Source organism: Oryctolagus cuniculus, chromosome 4 (genome assembly GCF_051225735.1).
Source record: "Oryctolagus cuniculus isolate XC-2025 breed Fujian yellow rabbit chromosome 4, ASM5122573v1, whole genome shotgun sequence".
In the NCBI taxonomy this organism is placed as follows: Eukaryota; Metazoa; Chordata; class Mammalia; order Lagomorpha; family Leporidae; genus Oryctolagus; species Oryctolagus cuniculus.
This window is the reverse complement of record NC_142870.1, coordinates 132315074-132328410: the sequence shown is the minus strand read 5'-3', so window position 1 is coordinate 132328410 and position 13337 is coordinate 132315074. Positions and strand designations below refer to the sequence as shown.

The following is a 13337-nucleotide window of genomic DNA, read 5'->3' as shown; positions in this document are numbered from 1 at the left end:
ACCATCAGTTATTTTAATCTCAATAGTCAATGCTTTTATGTTGTTAGGGACACTAGGATGAATGGTGATTTTCTTTTTTTTTTTTTAAACTTTTATTTAATGAATATAAATTTCCAAAGTACAGCTTATGGATTACAATGGCTTCCCCCCCATAACGTCCCTCCCACCCACAACCCTCCCCTTTCCTACTCCCTCTCCCCTTCCATTCGCATCAAGATTCATTTTCGATTCTCCTTATATACAGAAGATCAGTTTAGCATACATTAAGTAAAGATTTCAACAGTTTGCTCCCACACAGAAACATAAAGTGAAAAATACTGTTTGAGTATAGTTATAGCATTAAATCTCAATGTACAGCACACTAAGGACAAAGATCCTACATGAGGAGTAAGTGCACAGTGACTCCTGTTGTTGACTTAACAAATTGACACTCTTGTTTATGGCATCAGTAATCACCCTAGGCTCTTGTCATGAGTTGCCAAGGCTATGGAAGCCCCCTGAGTTCACTGACTCTGATAATATTTAGACAAGGCCATGGTCAAAGTGGAAGTTCTCTCCTCCCTTCAGAGAAAGGTACCTCCTTCTTTGATGACCCGTTCTTTCCACTGGGATCTCACTCGCGGAGATCTTTCATTTAGGTTTTTTTTTTTTCTGAGTGTCTTGGCTTTCCATGCCTGAAATACTCTCATGGGCTTTTCAGCCAGATCTGCATGCCTTTAGGGCTGATTCTGAGGCCAGAGTGCTGTTTAGGACATCTGCCATTCTATGGGTCTGCTGTGTATCTCAATTCCCATGTTGGATCATTCTCTCCCTTTTTGATTCTATCAGCTAGTATTTGCAGACACTATTCTTGTTTATGTGATCCCTTTGGTTCTTAGTCCTATCATTATGATCAATTGTGAACAGAAAATTGATCACTGGGACTAGTGAGATGGCATTGGTACATGCCACCTTGATGGGATTGAATTGGAATCCCCTGGTATGTTTCTAACTCTACCGTTTGAGGTAAGTCAGCTTGAGCATGTCCCAAATTGCACATCTCTTCCCTCTCTTATTCCCACTCTTATATTTAACAGCGATCACTTTTCAGTTAAGTTTCAGCACTTAAGAAGAATTGTGTATTGATTACTGTATTCAACCAAAAGTATTAAGTAGAACAAACAAAAAAAATACTAAGAGGGATAACATATCAAGTTGCTCATCAACAGTCAGGGTGAGGGCTGATCAACATTTTTGAGAATTATGCTTACAAATTTTTTTGTATGTGATTGTTTCAGATATTCACTGGATCCATATGAATAATATAAGTTGAAAGATTTTTCCAACCAACAAACAGCATTATTGTAGTGCCACACTATAAATATTAAAACTCACTTAATGAATTGATTATTTTGTATTTTTATTATGAGCAGGCAAAAAGAAACTACTTTAATTAGAGTGACGACTTTGTGAAAGAAAATTTAAGAGTCTTTTTCAATGACTGATGGCAGTAGAAAAGTATTCTTAAGACTTACATCTTCAGGAAAGCGTGATCTGTTTTATTATTGAACATATGAACATATCTAGGTTTAAACATTGCAGATTTGAGGTTTTTTTATTTCCTTCCTTTTAGGCTTGACACCCAGCATTCCCACCTTGCCTTACCATACTATAAGATGTCTGGTTTGTCTATGGCTGAAGTGTTGGCCCGTGTGGATTGGACAGGAGAGGATGAATCGCAGAAATATGAGAGGGGGTTAATCTTTTATATTAATCATTCACTTTATGAGAACCTGGATGAAGAATTAAGTGAAGTGAATATAGTTTTCTATTTAGTTATATCTAACATGTCTAGCTTTGTATTTTAATAATTTATTTTATATAATACTATTTAGAAGTCAAGTTCCAAATTTTTCTCTTCTTTGATATTCTTTTTCTTAAAAAGTAATGTACCCTTTTCTTCATTAATAATTATGGAATTGTAGCTTGGAAAAGAATCTATGAACCATCTCATATGCTTTCATTTTATACACAGGGAGATTTGGTCCACTGTAGTTGAGTGACCTGCCCAGTGACAGAAGCATGTCCTTATGACACAGTGTGGGCCTGGCATTCGTAATTCTCATCTGTAGTCGTTCCCCCAACCCTAGCAGCCCTATTCTACAAGTGTCCAAAACTTTGTTTTCAAACCCCTGCCCAGTGACCTTAATACATTATTACGAATTGTTTTTAGCCCCTCATGTGTTTTAAACATAGCTGAATGCTGGGTTGGAAATTATGATTCCAGATGCTTTAAGATTTTAAGAGAAATGACATTTTCTCATATGAATTACTTCCAAGGGTATGTTTTGAACTAATTGTAGTTTTTTATGGTGGACATTTAAATGTAATTTAATGAAATACTTTTCTTTTTCCATATTCCTTTTAAAATTAGAAATGTTGATTATAATGTGTACATACTTTCATTGCTTTTTCTTCATTGTAACTCAGCAAAGAGATCACTTTGGGTCATGTTTAGGTCTCCCACATATCAGCATAAACTCTTTTTTTTTAATCAAAACATGATAGTATAATTTTATGTTGATTGCAGTGTTTGTATCTTAGCTTTGTATATACACATTGGGCGTCCCTACTCTGTAAATCCAAAATCCAAAATGCTTTAAAATCCAAAGCATTTTAAGTATAAACATGATACCATAAAACCGAAAACATTTTAAGTGTAAATAAATATAATACCATAAGTGGAAAATTCTACACCTTGTTTCTTGTACCTACTTACAAAATTATCCTCACACTACATGTATAAGTTGTATAAGGAAAATAAATGCATTTCATGTTTAGACTTTGGTCCCATCCTCAAAATACCTCATTGTAGGTAAATATTCCAAAATCTGGGGAAAAAACTCCAAAATCTGCAGCCCTTTGAGTTGTAAGAATTTTGGATAAGGGATATTTGGCAGGGTTGGGAGTGTTGCATGTGTGTGTATGGGCACATTTGTTTTTTTGCGTGTGCAAGGGGAGCTGTTTTTGTTGCTGTCTGATGGCTGACTGTCCTTTTCTTCTTTGTTCATGCTCACTGAAGGAATTAGCAGCAAAAGTTGTAAAGATGTTTCATGTGACCGAACCAAAGCAGCTGCCCCATATTCTTTGTAGCCCTTCCATGAAGAATATTAACCCTTTAACTGCCATGCGCTACCTAAAGAAGATGGATACTTCTGGGTTTTCATCCATCTTAGTGACACTGAGCAAGGCAGCAGTGGCACTGAAAATGGGAGATCTTGACGTGTACAGAAATGAAATGAAAAGCCATCCAGAGGTATGGTGCCCTGCCTGGTGTGAATAGCAGGCCGAAATAGAACTGGTAGCTTGAGGTGTTTAGCGTTCTTCTGACTTTTTTTCTAGCTCAGATTTTCTAGTCATAATGGACAATAGACTCAATGTTAGGAGAGTGATCTGAGTGGGACTTTGAATCTGGCATATGAAAAAGAAGTAAGGCTGATAATGGCAGCAGTGGGTGTCCAAAGATCTTCCAACTTGGTGTCAAGTATGTTGGGAGCACCATGCTTGGTACTGAAGAGTATGCAGGCTCTAACCCAAGCAGACAATCTGATCTGGCATGAGGGATAGATATAGCATATGCACTGAGAATAGAACTGAGTGATGTGTATGTAAGTACTGCCAAGGGGCATGTTGACCATGAGCCTCAGAATTCTACAGAAATAGCCTCCGAGGGAAAAATTGCAGACGACTTTATGGAAGACTGAACATTTGAGTGTCATATCAAAGGAAGAGAAGTCATTTTCCTTGGAAAAGAGGTCATTTAGGGACGTGAACCAAAGATATTAATCATTTAGGAGAAAATATTGGAGCTTGTATTAATCAAACACTGGTTATGTCCCAGGCCTATTCCAAGCCCTTTTTTCATGTTGGTAGGTTCTGTTACAGCCATTATACAGATGAGAGAACTCAGACACACACAGAGTAAATAACATGCTCAAGATCACACTGTTGATGAGTGGCAGAGCCGGAGTAATCCGACACCTGACTTCAGCACCTGTGCTCCTGTAGTACTGTGATTTTTGTGGCCTTCCTGTGGTCAAATTCTCACACTGTGACTTTGGCTTCTAAAACCAGAGCAGAAGTGCTTTATTACCGTACAAATGAAGTGCTGTGTTATGATGAGGAAAGCAAGTCAGTACTCCCTTGCCTTATACTTTGAAAAGCAAATGCTAGAATAAAATTTCTTTCCATGATTTTGAAAAAACTTAAGATATTTATTTTCAAAACAAGCAGATCTGAATATAAAAATCTCTACAAAAATGAGCTATCCTGATACTTAAATATTAACAACTTACATAAAGCAGTTAATAATATCCTTCTTAGGGTAAGAATTAGTTTTATAGTTAAGGAGGAAATTGTGTTTAATTATTAATAACATAACCATGAGTCTTGAATGCACTAGCATACATATCCAAGATGGATCATCTGAAAGAACTGCACATTTTATTCCTGAATTTCTGTTTTATCTGAAGATGAAGTTGGTGTGTGGCTTCATTTTGGAACCACGCCTGTTGATTCAACACAGGAAGGGACAGATTGTTCCAACTGAGCTTGCGACTCACTTGAAGGAGACTCAGCCAGGATTGCTGGTGGCTTCAGTCCTGGGATTGCAGAAGAACAGCAAAATTGGGATTGAAGAAGCAGATTCTTTCTTTAAGGTTTGTTATATTAAAAATGCAATTTTTCTTCCTGATCTGATAAGATCAGCATAGATGGAAGTAGAATAAGAGAAATGAGTTTTTCATTTATTTGTTTACTGACAAAGACAGACTTACAAATAATACTAATTTATAGGCTGGCACCGTGGCTCACTTGGCTAATCCTCAGCCTGTGGCGCCGGTACCCTGGGTTCTAGTCCTGGTTGGGGCGCTGGATTCTGTCCCGGTTGCTCCTTTTCCAGTCCAGCTCTCTGCTGTGGCCCGGGAAGGCAGTGGGGGATGGCTCAAGTGCTTGGGCCCTGCACCCCATGGGAGACCAGGAGGAAGCGCCTGGCTCCTGGCTTTGGATCGGCGCAGCGCAGGCTGTAGCGACCATTTGGGAGGTGAACCAACGGAGGGAAGACCTTTCTCTCTCTCTCTCTCTCTCACTGTCTAACTCTGCCTGTAAAAAAAAAAAATACTAATTTATAAAAGTTCAAATTAAAAGGATGTATCTGAAGAAACTTCATGCAGTAAAGGATCTGATTTGTTTTAAAGATTGATATATTTGAAAGGCAGAGTGAGAGAGTCCGAGAAGGAGAGAGATCTTCCATCTGCTGGTTACTCCCCACGTGCCCACGACAGCTAGGAACTCCACTGGGGTCTCCCATATGAGAGGTAGGGACCCAATTACTTGAGCCAGCATCATCTGCCTGTTAGGTGTAGGAAGCTGGATCAGAAGAGGCAGGAATCAATCCTGGGGACTACAGTGTGGGATGTGGGCATCCCAAGCAGTGGTTTACCCCACTCTGCCACAATGTTTGCCACTGGAATCTGTTTTATGTGTTAAATGTCTGATGCCATGGCACTGATGCTAATGGTAAGTTATTACCTGCACAGCCCACATGGTGATGTGATATTCGGTCCACCTGTAACTTATCACTTATTGCTATATGTATCTGAGGTCCAGAGGCTGTTTCGCTGTTTTCCAGGTGCTTTGTGGTAAGGATGAAGATACCATCCCTCAGCTCTTGGTGGACTTCTGGGAAGCTCAGCTAGTGGCATGTCTCCCTGATTCGGCACTTCCAGAACTCTTTTACAAGCTCATGTCACAGTACATCTGGAGATTATCTCAGAGACAGCCTCCCGACACCACACCCTTGCGAACAGCAGAGGACCTGGTGAGTACCTTAGACCCTTACACTGCGGATCACGGTAACGGCCCTTCTGATTTTTAGTGACTTAGACCCAGTTTTCTATTACCAGGTATCTTTTTTAAGCAAGACTTAACAATACACTTAAAACTTGTCCATGACTGAAGTTGCCCACATTTTAAATGGCTTCCTTGCAGTCGTACCTCAGTAGTGCTTTCCCGAGAATGTCACTCCATCTCCATGTCTTCAGCAGAGGTTCTTTAAGTAGGATATGAGGGGAGAGACATGTGCAGAGCCCCCTGATGGAGAGGGACTGCAGAAGGCTTGTGGGAGGGAGACATCTGACTGGGCCCCCACTTCCCATCCATCAGCTCCGTGCACAGCAGCCTTTCAGTAGCATTCAGGGTAGCCACAGCAGCTCTATCCTTTCTCCGCCCTTCCTGTCCTTGGGCTTGCCATGTAATGTGGGTTGACTGGGAAAGCCCCCAACTTCTAGAATAAAGGGAGCTTCATGAGGATTGTCCTGAGAACCTATGGAAGATATTTTGCCTCCCCAAAAAAGTAGTACAGGTTAAGATTTACTTCAGTATTACTGTTAACTCCTTTTGAGTGACATTAGCTTAAAAGCAGTATTGCTCTTTTTGGCAAAAAGTACTTCCTTGGAATATTTTAAATTATTAAATTTAAGGAGGTATTTAGTGACAATTATTTAGCATGGAAGCATCAAGACTGCAACATTTTCCAAGGGAATACATTCTAAAAGACTTTCCTTCCCATTCTCTGGAAAGTGTTGACCTAATTCCATGACATGGCAGGAGACTGATGATTGCTTTCTTGTTGTGGAATTAATGAAGAAAGCGTTTTGCTTGTTGTGATATTTTGTTTATGATACATTTCTTTTATGTTTTAGATAAATGCTTGTAGTCATTATGGCTTAATTTACCCATGGGTTCACATCTTAATATCATCTGATCCCTTAGCTGATAAAAATTATACAGAAGACCTTTCAAAATTACAGGTAAGTAAAAGCACCTCTTCTCTTGTGAATATGCATATGAAGATACGGTGTAAAGTTTAAATTTGGTAAGACCTCAGGTGTCCTGCTAATTGGGAATGTATCAGATTTCTTCCTTGCCTAGAGCTGCCGATGGGTGAGGCGTGTGTGCTGAGAGACCAGTGCACTTCGCCAAACCACAACTGTCATCCTCATTTTCAGCATGAGCTTGAAAACATTTTGTGAAATGGCACTGTGGCATCTGTTTAGTGCTGTTTTTATTGATGTAATCTTTTCTTAATTTTTATTGTTACTACATTTTAGGCCTCTAGCCCTACCTGTGTTATAAGAAAGAGATCAAGTGGCCAGAATTCTGCAAGAATTCTGACCATGACAGTGTTTTCGAGGGAAATGAGAAATAAAGTCCACATTTGAGTAGGTCAGGAGTCAGAGAGTATTTGGAGGATATTTATAGCATCATGGGAAGGTCATACAAAATTATTAATCTAAAAATTAGCTTTCAATATAGATGTATTGAATTTCACATCCCACCTATGATTGTCTTGGCAGGGCCAGACCAAATGATTTCGCAGGCCTTATATGGGCTGTGGGCCGGACCATTCCCCACCCCTGCACTAGGTGCATCAGCCTAGGGGTATATGTGCATGGGACTTCAGTGACCCAAGAACCAGCTATGATCCCCATGTGTGTTTTTGGTCAGTGCAGTTTTGCTGCCCACATATGAAAAATTAAGAATCCTGAGTTTCAAGTTCCTCTTGGAAAGTCCTGCACTGTTGGTTCTGCTTGACTGTCCCTCCATTGCTTCTGAGGCCTGAGGGTTAGAGCTGGCTAGTGGTTTCCCTCTGTGAGAGTATTAATGCTCTTCTGTCTGTGTTACTGTCACCTTACTGTCTTCTGAGTCCTGGTGCTGAGAATCTTGTTATACTCAGCTGCCTTCCTGCATTTTCATTATGTGTTTGGCCCCTTTCGGCCTTATAGTTTGCAATCCCTGATTTACACTCTGGAAACAGATGCAGATGTGGTTATTACTTATCAATCACAATGTAAGTTGGGGACGGTGGTTAGAGAGGGATGCTCAGGAGGCCATAATGCTTAGACCTAGTTAGTGTCCACATAGGAGTGTGTTGTCCCCAGAAATGGAATGGAATTATTTTTCTTCTTTTTTTTTTAATAAAGACTTATTTATTTGAAATAGAGAAGAGAGAGGGAGAAAGATCTTCCATTCACTGATTCGCTTCCCAGATGGCCACAACGGCCAGGGCTGAGGGAGCTTCATCTGGATCTCTCCCACATGGGTGCAGGGGCCCAAGGAGTTGGGCCATGTTTCACTGCTTTCCCAGGCACATTAGCAGGGAGCTGGATTGGAAGTGGAGCAGCCGGGACTTGAACCAGTGCCCATGTGGGATGCCAGCACTGTAGGCAGAGGCTTATCCTTCTACGCCACAGCACCAGTCCCATTACTTAGTTCTTTAAAAATCACCAAGCAAGTTTCCTGTTGTCTCTTTAGTGTCTAGGAACCTTTTGATGCAGTGGCTTCTGAGGGCTCAGTCTCATGTTCATTCCTTTCACAAATATTGCTTGACATGTTCTGTATATGTGATAGACAACGTTGGAAAAACAGGCGGGACCTTGCCCTCCCACAGCTTATACACTCATCTTTGAAATCCTAATTATAATAAGTTCTGTTGCATTTCCCCCAGTAAAGTTTCAGAACATTTATAATCACTGATCTCTTAAAATCTATTCTAAAGTACCTAAAAGTATATTCTCCCTGGGATTCTTTGCTATTAAAGGATAAAAATGAAGTCTGTCTAGACTTGTCTAAATCCTTTTCCTAATTATAACTTTCTAGATTATCTGTGGGTCAACTAGTCTTAGTCATTAAGAAAAACTATTACCATCAAGAAACAATTTCATTATTTCTTTCTTAGAGGGATGGGGAAGGTTCAAAATTACCCATAGAGGGCACCAGTTCAAGTCCCAGCTGCTCCACTTCCCATCCAGCTCTCTGCTATGGCCTGGGAGAGCAGTGGAAAGTGGCCCAAGTTCTTGGGCTCCTGTACCCACATGGAAGACTCAGAAGAAGCTCCTGGCTCCTGGCTTTGGATTGGCACAGCTCTGGCTGTTGCGGCCATTTGGGGAGTGAACCAGAGGATAGAAGATCTCTCTCTCCCTCTCCCTCCCCCTCTCTCTTTCTCTCTTTCTCTCTTTTTGCCTCTGCCTCTCTTTAACTCTGCCTTTCAAATAAATAAATACATCTTTAAAAAAATTACCCATAGAGCTTTTCCACCATGTGACTCCCCTCTCCCCACAAATTAGATGTGAGTTTCTGCCTGTTGTCCTTAATCGCTGCAGTGGTATATTTGTGCAACAATTAAAAACCATCAATAAATCACCTGTGTGTCAGAAAACCACTGTTTGGGATGACATAATATCCAGTCAGTGTCCTGCCTTTGCCAGTGTTGCCCTGCTGTCCTGCCCCTACCTCCTTACCAGCCACCCTTAGAACCACACTGTGGTTGACTAAGTGAAGACAGAAGTCTGAATTCCCAGGCCTGCTGAGTCAGGGCTGATGGTGAGAGATTTTAATTGGAGAAGGAGATAATTAAATAATGCTTGTGTTGAGGGTGGAGAGAAGTCCATTTCCAATATTGAAAAAAAATTAATACTCAGCTAAGAAGTAGATAACAACAGTATTTTAAATGATAATCTTTGGAACTTTTTTTGTCCAATGATATATGTTTTTTTCTTTAGTGTTTCTTAACTGTTATACTTAGTTTTACCCATATCATCAAGACATTTAAAAATAAGTAAAAGTTCATAGGTTATCCATTTGTACCAAGTTTTGGCTTGTTTCATTTAACCATGGATTAATCAGGATATGATAGAGAAACAGTCTGTGTTTGTTTTCTTCTGTGTTGAGAAATTCCAGGAGTGAGAAATTTATCACCTTATTTTCATTTTGCCATCATATTGTCAGGAAATTATTGAGATGAATAATTTATTAAAGTTGAGGAAAGAAAAGGCACTAACCTTATTCTGCTAATAATTCCTTGATAAATATTTGGAATAAAAAAATCATGCTCGCTGTGAATGGATAGTTCATGTTCCATATCCTCCTATGAATCTGAGATGATGCTGTAGCAAAAAGATACAGGGAGAAGAAATCAGGACATGACCACCTCATCTTCATCCAAGAGAAAGGGAAAGGAGATTATTTTGGTAACAGACTCAAAAGGAGGGTATATAGTTTAAATAGATGAATATTGATAAAGTTCTGAATACTGAAATAATACCTGCTCTGTGTCATTCAACTTGTGCCAAAAGATATTATCAATACAAATGATGCAGTTCTAAACATTTGCTTTGATTTTTTAAATATGAAATTTCATTTTTGTTTATATATGTAATACATGTTCATCAGAGAAAATTTGGAAAATACAAAGAAGTGTTAAAAGAAAACAAAAATCAGGCTCTATCCTCTCATTCAGTGAATAAATCTGTTTCAAATAGTGATGCTTTTCCAAAGAGATTTCTATATTTGCATTTACCTATGTGAATTTTACAAAACTGATTGTGCTCTGAATATAATTTTGTATTGAATGTTTTTACTCATTTTATCATGAACATTTTTTCATTCACTAGCTTTTAAAAAGATAATTTTAATGGCTAAATAATATTCCATTTTTTTACATATCCCTATTGAACATTTAGATTTCCTCTAATTCTTCAGTGTTATATGTTGATTATTTCCTTGGGATAGAATCCTAAAGAATTCCGATTAGTTTTTTTTTTTCCTGTTTTAAGATTTATTTATTTATTTATTTATTTATCTGAAAGGCAGAGAGAAGGAGAGACAGATACAGAGAGATCTTCCATCTACTGGTTCACTCCCCAAATGGCTGCAAGGACTGGCAGTGGGCCAGGCCAAAGCCAGGAGTTTCTTCCTGGTCTGCCACTTGGGTGCAGCAGCCCAAGCACTTTGTCCATCCTCCACTGCTTTCCCAGGCATGTTAGCAGGGAGCTGGATAGGAAGTGGAGCTGCCAGGACTTGAACTAGTGCCCATAGGGGATGCCTGGAATGCCCACACTGCAGGCTGTGGCTTTAACCTGCTATACCACAGCGCCAGCCCCTCCTGCTTAGTTTTAGTTTGCAGTCTGTCCGACACTAGTAAAGTTATTTTTAAAACCATCGGATGGAAGACTCTCTCTCTCTGCCTCTCCTCTCTCTGTGTAACTGACTTTCAAGTAAGTAAATAAATCTTATATATATATATATACACACACACATATATATATTCTGTCTGTTAATGTTTTAATTTCTTTTAAAAATTGTATTGTGTCTGTTGTGTTTGTTTTTTGGGTTCCTCATTCCATAACATTTCACTTTTCTGTTCATAGTCTCTTATATGTGGTCCTTCATTTGACATAGCTTCCGTGATACCATTCTTGGAGCCACTGTCAGAAGACACTCTTGCTGGCCTCAGTGTCCATGTTCTGTGTCGTACACGCCTGAAAGAGTATGAGCAGTGCATAGACACACTGTTAGAGAGATGCCCAGAGGCTGTCATCCCATATGCTAATCACGAGCTGAAAGAAGAGAACCGGGTATGCCTTTCATGTTTGCAGCTTGATCAGTGATAAGCAGAGCTAAAGATCTGGTCGTCTTATCTGTAAAATGGGGACAGTTTATGCCAGTCCAACCTCACAGCGCTGTGTGGGCCCCTGAGCTTGTATGTTTAATATGTTCGGTGTTTTGAGTACTGTTAGATGATTTTCAAATGTACGATGATGGTTAATGTTGCCATTACAAAACTTCCTCATTTGGAGGTGAAGTAGGTGATTGATTACCTCAACACTGGGGAAGGATGCTGCATGATGGGAAAATCTTCTCTGTGCTTTATAGTCTTTAGTTTAGAAATCAGAAGAGCTTTAGACTTCAGTGCTGCTCCTCATTCCCTCCCTTTTTTGCCACCTAAGAGATGATTATAGGACATGTGCATTCTGCTTCCTGAAAACAGCCATGTACATATGTGCAGTACACATATTACTGGATTTTTCAAGTTACAAAGCTGACTTTTATATTACGATTTAAGCAGAAGGATGACTGCTGATACAACTTTTGTTTTAACAAAGTTGGGTGCCATAAACCAAAATCACATGTCTGCCCTCTGCCTTCCTGTACAATCTTATTCTGCCTCTACCAAACTAAAATTTATGCATTTTTTTTCCCAAGATAGACTTTATGGTGGAAAAAATTGCTGCCTGAACTTTGTCAGAGAATAAAATGTGGTGGAGAGAAATACCAACTTCACCTGTCATCATTAAAAGGTAACAGCTTTTTGGCTTGATTAGGAATGATAAGAGTTGCAGTTTTAAATGTAAAAAGCCTTGCTCCCTCCAGTGTGCTCGTGTGGTTCTCCAGGGAGGTGAAGAGGATCTGACAGTCATCTTGAGAGATTGTTTCAGCACTCACGTGCCCCTTCCCCATCATAGTTCACGTTTGTCTGTCTTGTCTCATCACAGAGTGGATGCTCTTTTTACTTCATCTTTTTAAACACCCATCGGATTATCAGTCACAGAAACCCCCAGCACCAACATCTGTTTAAAAAATCTGAGTAGCCATTGAGACAATTCTACTTTTTACCAATAGCCTGGGTACTTGACTGCCTTGGTGTAGGAAATTGAGGTTATTATTAAACAATAATGTAAGTAAATATTGAGGAATGACAAGTTCCTTAAGGATTAAAGGTTTTTGTGTCTAAATAACTCAGACATAGTTATTTGAATTATTATAATTCATAAATAGTCATGTATAAATCTTGAGAAATATATGGTTACGAGTTTATATACTATTGTATGTTAATATCACTTGTTTTTTATTGAGTGGATTGCAGAGTATATGATCACTTTGATTGCATTGCTCATAAATGAGAAATTGACATTGGAATTATGTTTTTCAACAGAGATAATTGATTTTTTTAATGGTAAGCAGAGCCAGTGGCCATGCAGGTTGTTTTTTCTGAAGATCTCCATTTAATTAAAGTTAGATGTTTGTGACTGGGAAGAGGAGGAGGTGACTTGTCCTATCCCCCTGAATTCTTTTAGTTTTCTTTTGTTTTTTTGGGGGGGGAGTGTCAGGTGTTTAATTGCTTTGCCCCACTGGCATCAAATCCATCAGATAGCTTATCACTGATAGTTGTGTTGGTGGTTCACTTCCCAGTGCAGCTGTCCCACGTGGTCACACCTCCACAGTGTCATTACGTCAGTCAGTAGACTCCTTCATCCTTTTCTGATCCAGTCCCTCACTCCTGAATTGACCCATAATCATTGTTCTGAGGGTCCCATTTTTCTATATCTTTAAAATATGTTTGTGTATTTGCACACATGTATGCACATGGGACCCATGAGTGTTGCAGATGGCACTAGGAGCTGTGTGTGGTTTACCTTTAATAGACTGAAATTCCTCAAGAGGTGATATGGTTTTACTGA

The 13337-nt window shown here is 39.4% G+C and overlaps 2 protein-coding genes across 10 annotated transcripts in view; one reads left to right on the top strand and one right to left on the bottom strand.

Annotated features, from left to right (window-relative positions):
* Window positions 1-13337, top strand: part of HPS3 (HPS3 biogenesis of lysosomal organelles complex 2 subunit 1) — a 48703-nt gene that overhangs the window by 32320 nt on the left and 3046 nt on the right. For 2 of the 4 annotated variants that reach the window (XM_002716594.6, XM_089332186.1), the window contains 7 exons: window positions 1613-1793; window positions 3062-3295; window positions 4512-4697; window positions 5669-5857; window positions 6741-6848; window positions 11247-11453; window positions 12086-12176. In XM_002716594.6, the coding sequence (XP_002716640.4) occupies window positions 1613-1793; window positions 3062-3295; window positions 4512-4697; window positions 5669-5857; window positions 6741-6848; window positions 11247-11453; window positions 12086-12176 (1196 nt within the window). Of the gene's footprint in view, window positions 1-1612; window positions 1794-3061; window positions 3296-4511; window positions 4698-5668; window positions 5858-6740; window positions 6849-11246; window positions 11454-12081; window positions 12177-13337 lie in introns of all 4 variants that reach the window. The other 2 variants (XR_011388152.2, XR_011388153.2) reach the window with 2 other exon arrangements.
* Window positions 4233-13337, bottom strand: part of CP (ceruloplasmin) — a 74350-nt gene continuing 65245 nt past the window's right edge. For 2 of the 6 annotated variants that reach the window (XM_089332184.1, XM_070072678.2), the window contains exons 19-20: window positions 9879-9983; window positions 4233-5139 (exon numbers count right to left, since the gene is read on the bottom strand). In XM_089332184.1, coding sequence (XP_089188310.1) covers window positions 9880-9983 — 104 coding nt within the window. In that variant the 3' untranslated portion in view covers window positions 4233-5139; window position 9879. Of the gene's footprint in view, window positions 5140-9878; window positions 9984-11164; window positions 11358-13337 lie in introns of those variants that run through there. The other 4 variants (XM_017346829.4, XM_008266309.5, XM_070072679.2 and 1 more) reach the window with 2 other exon arrangements.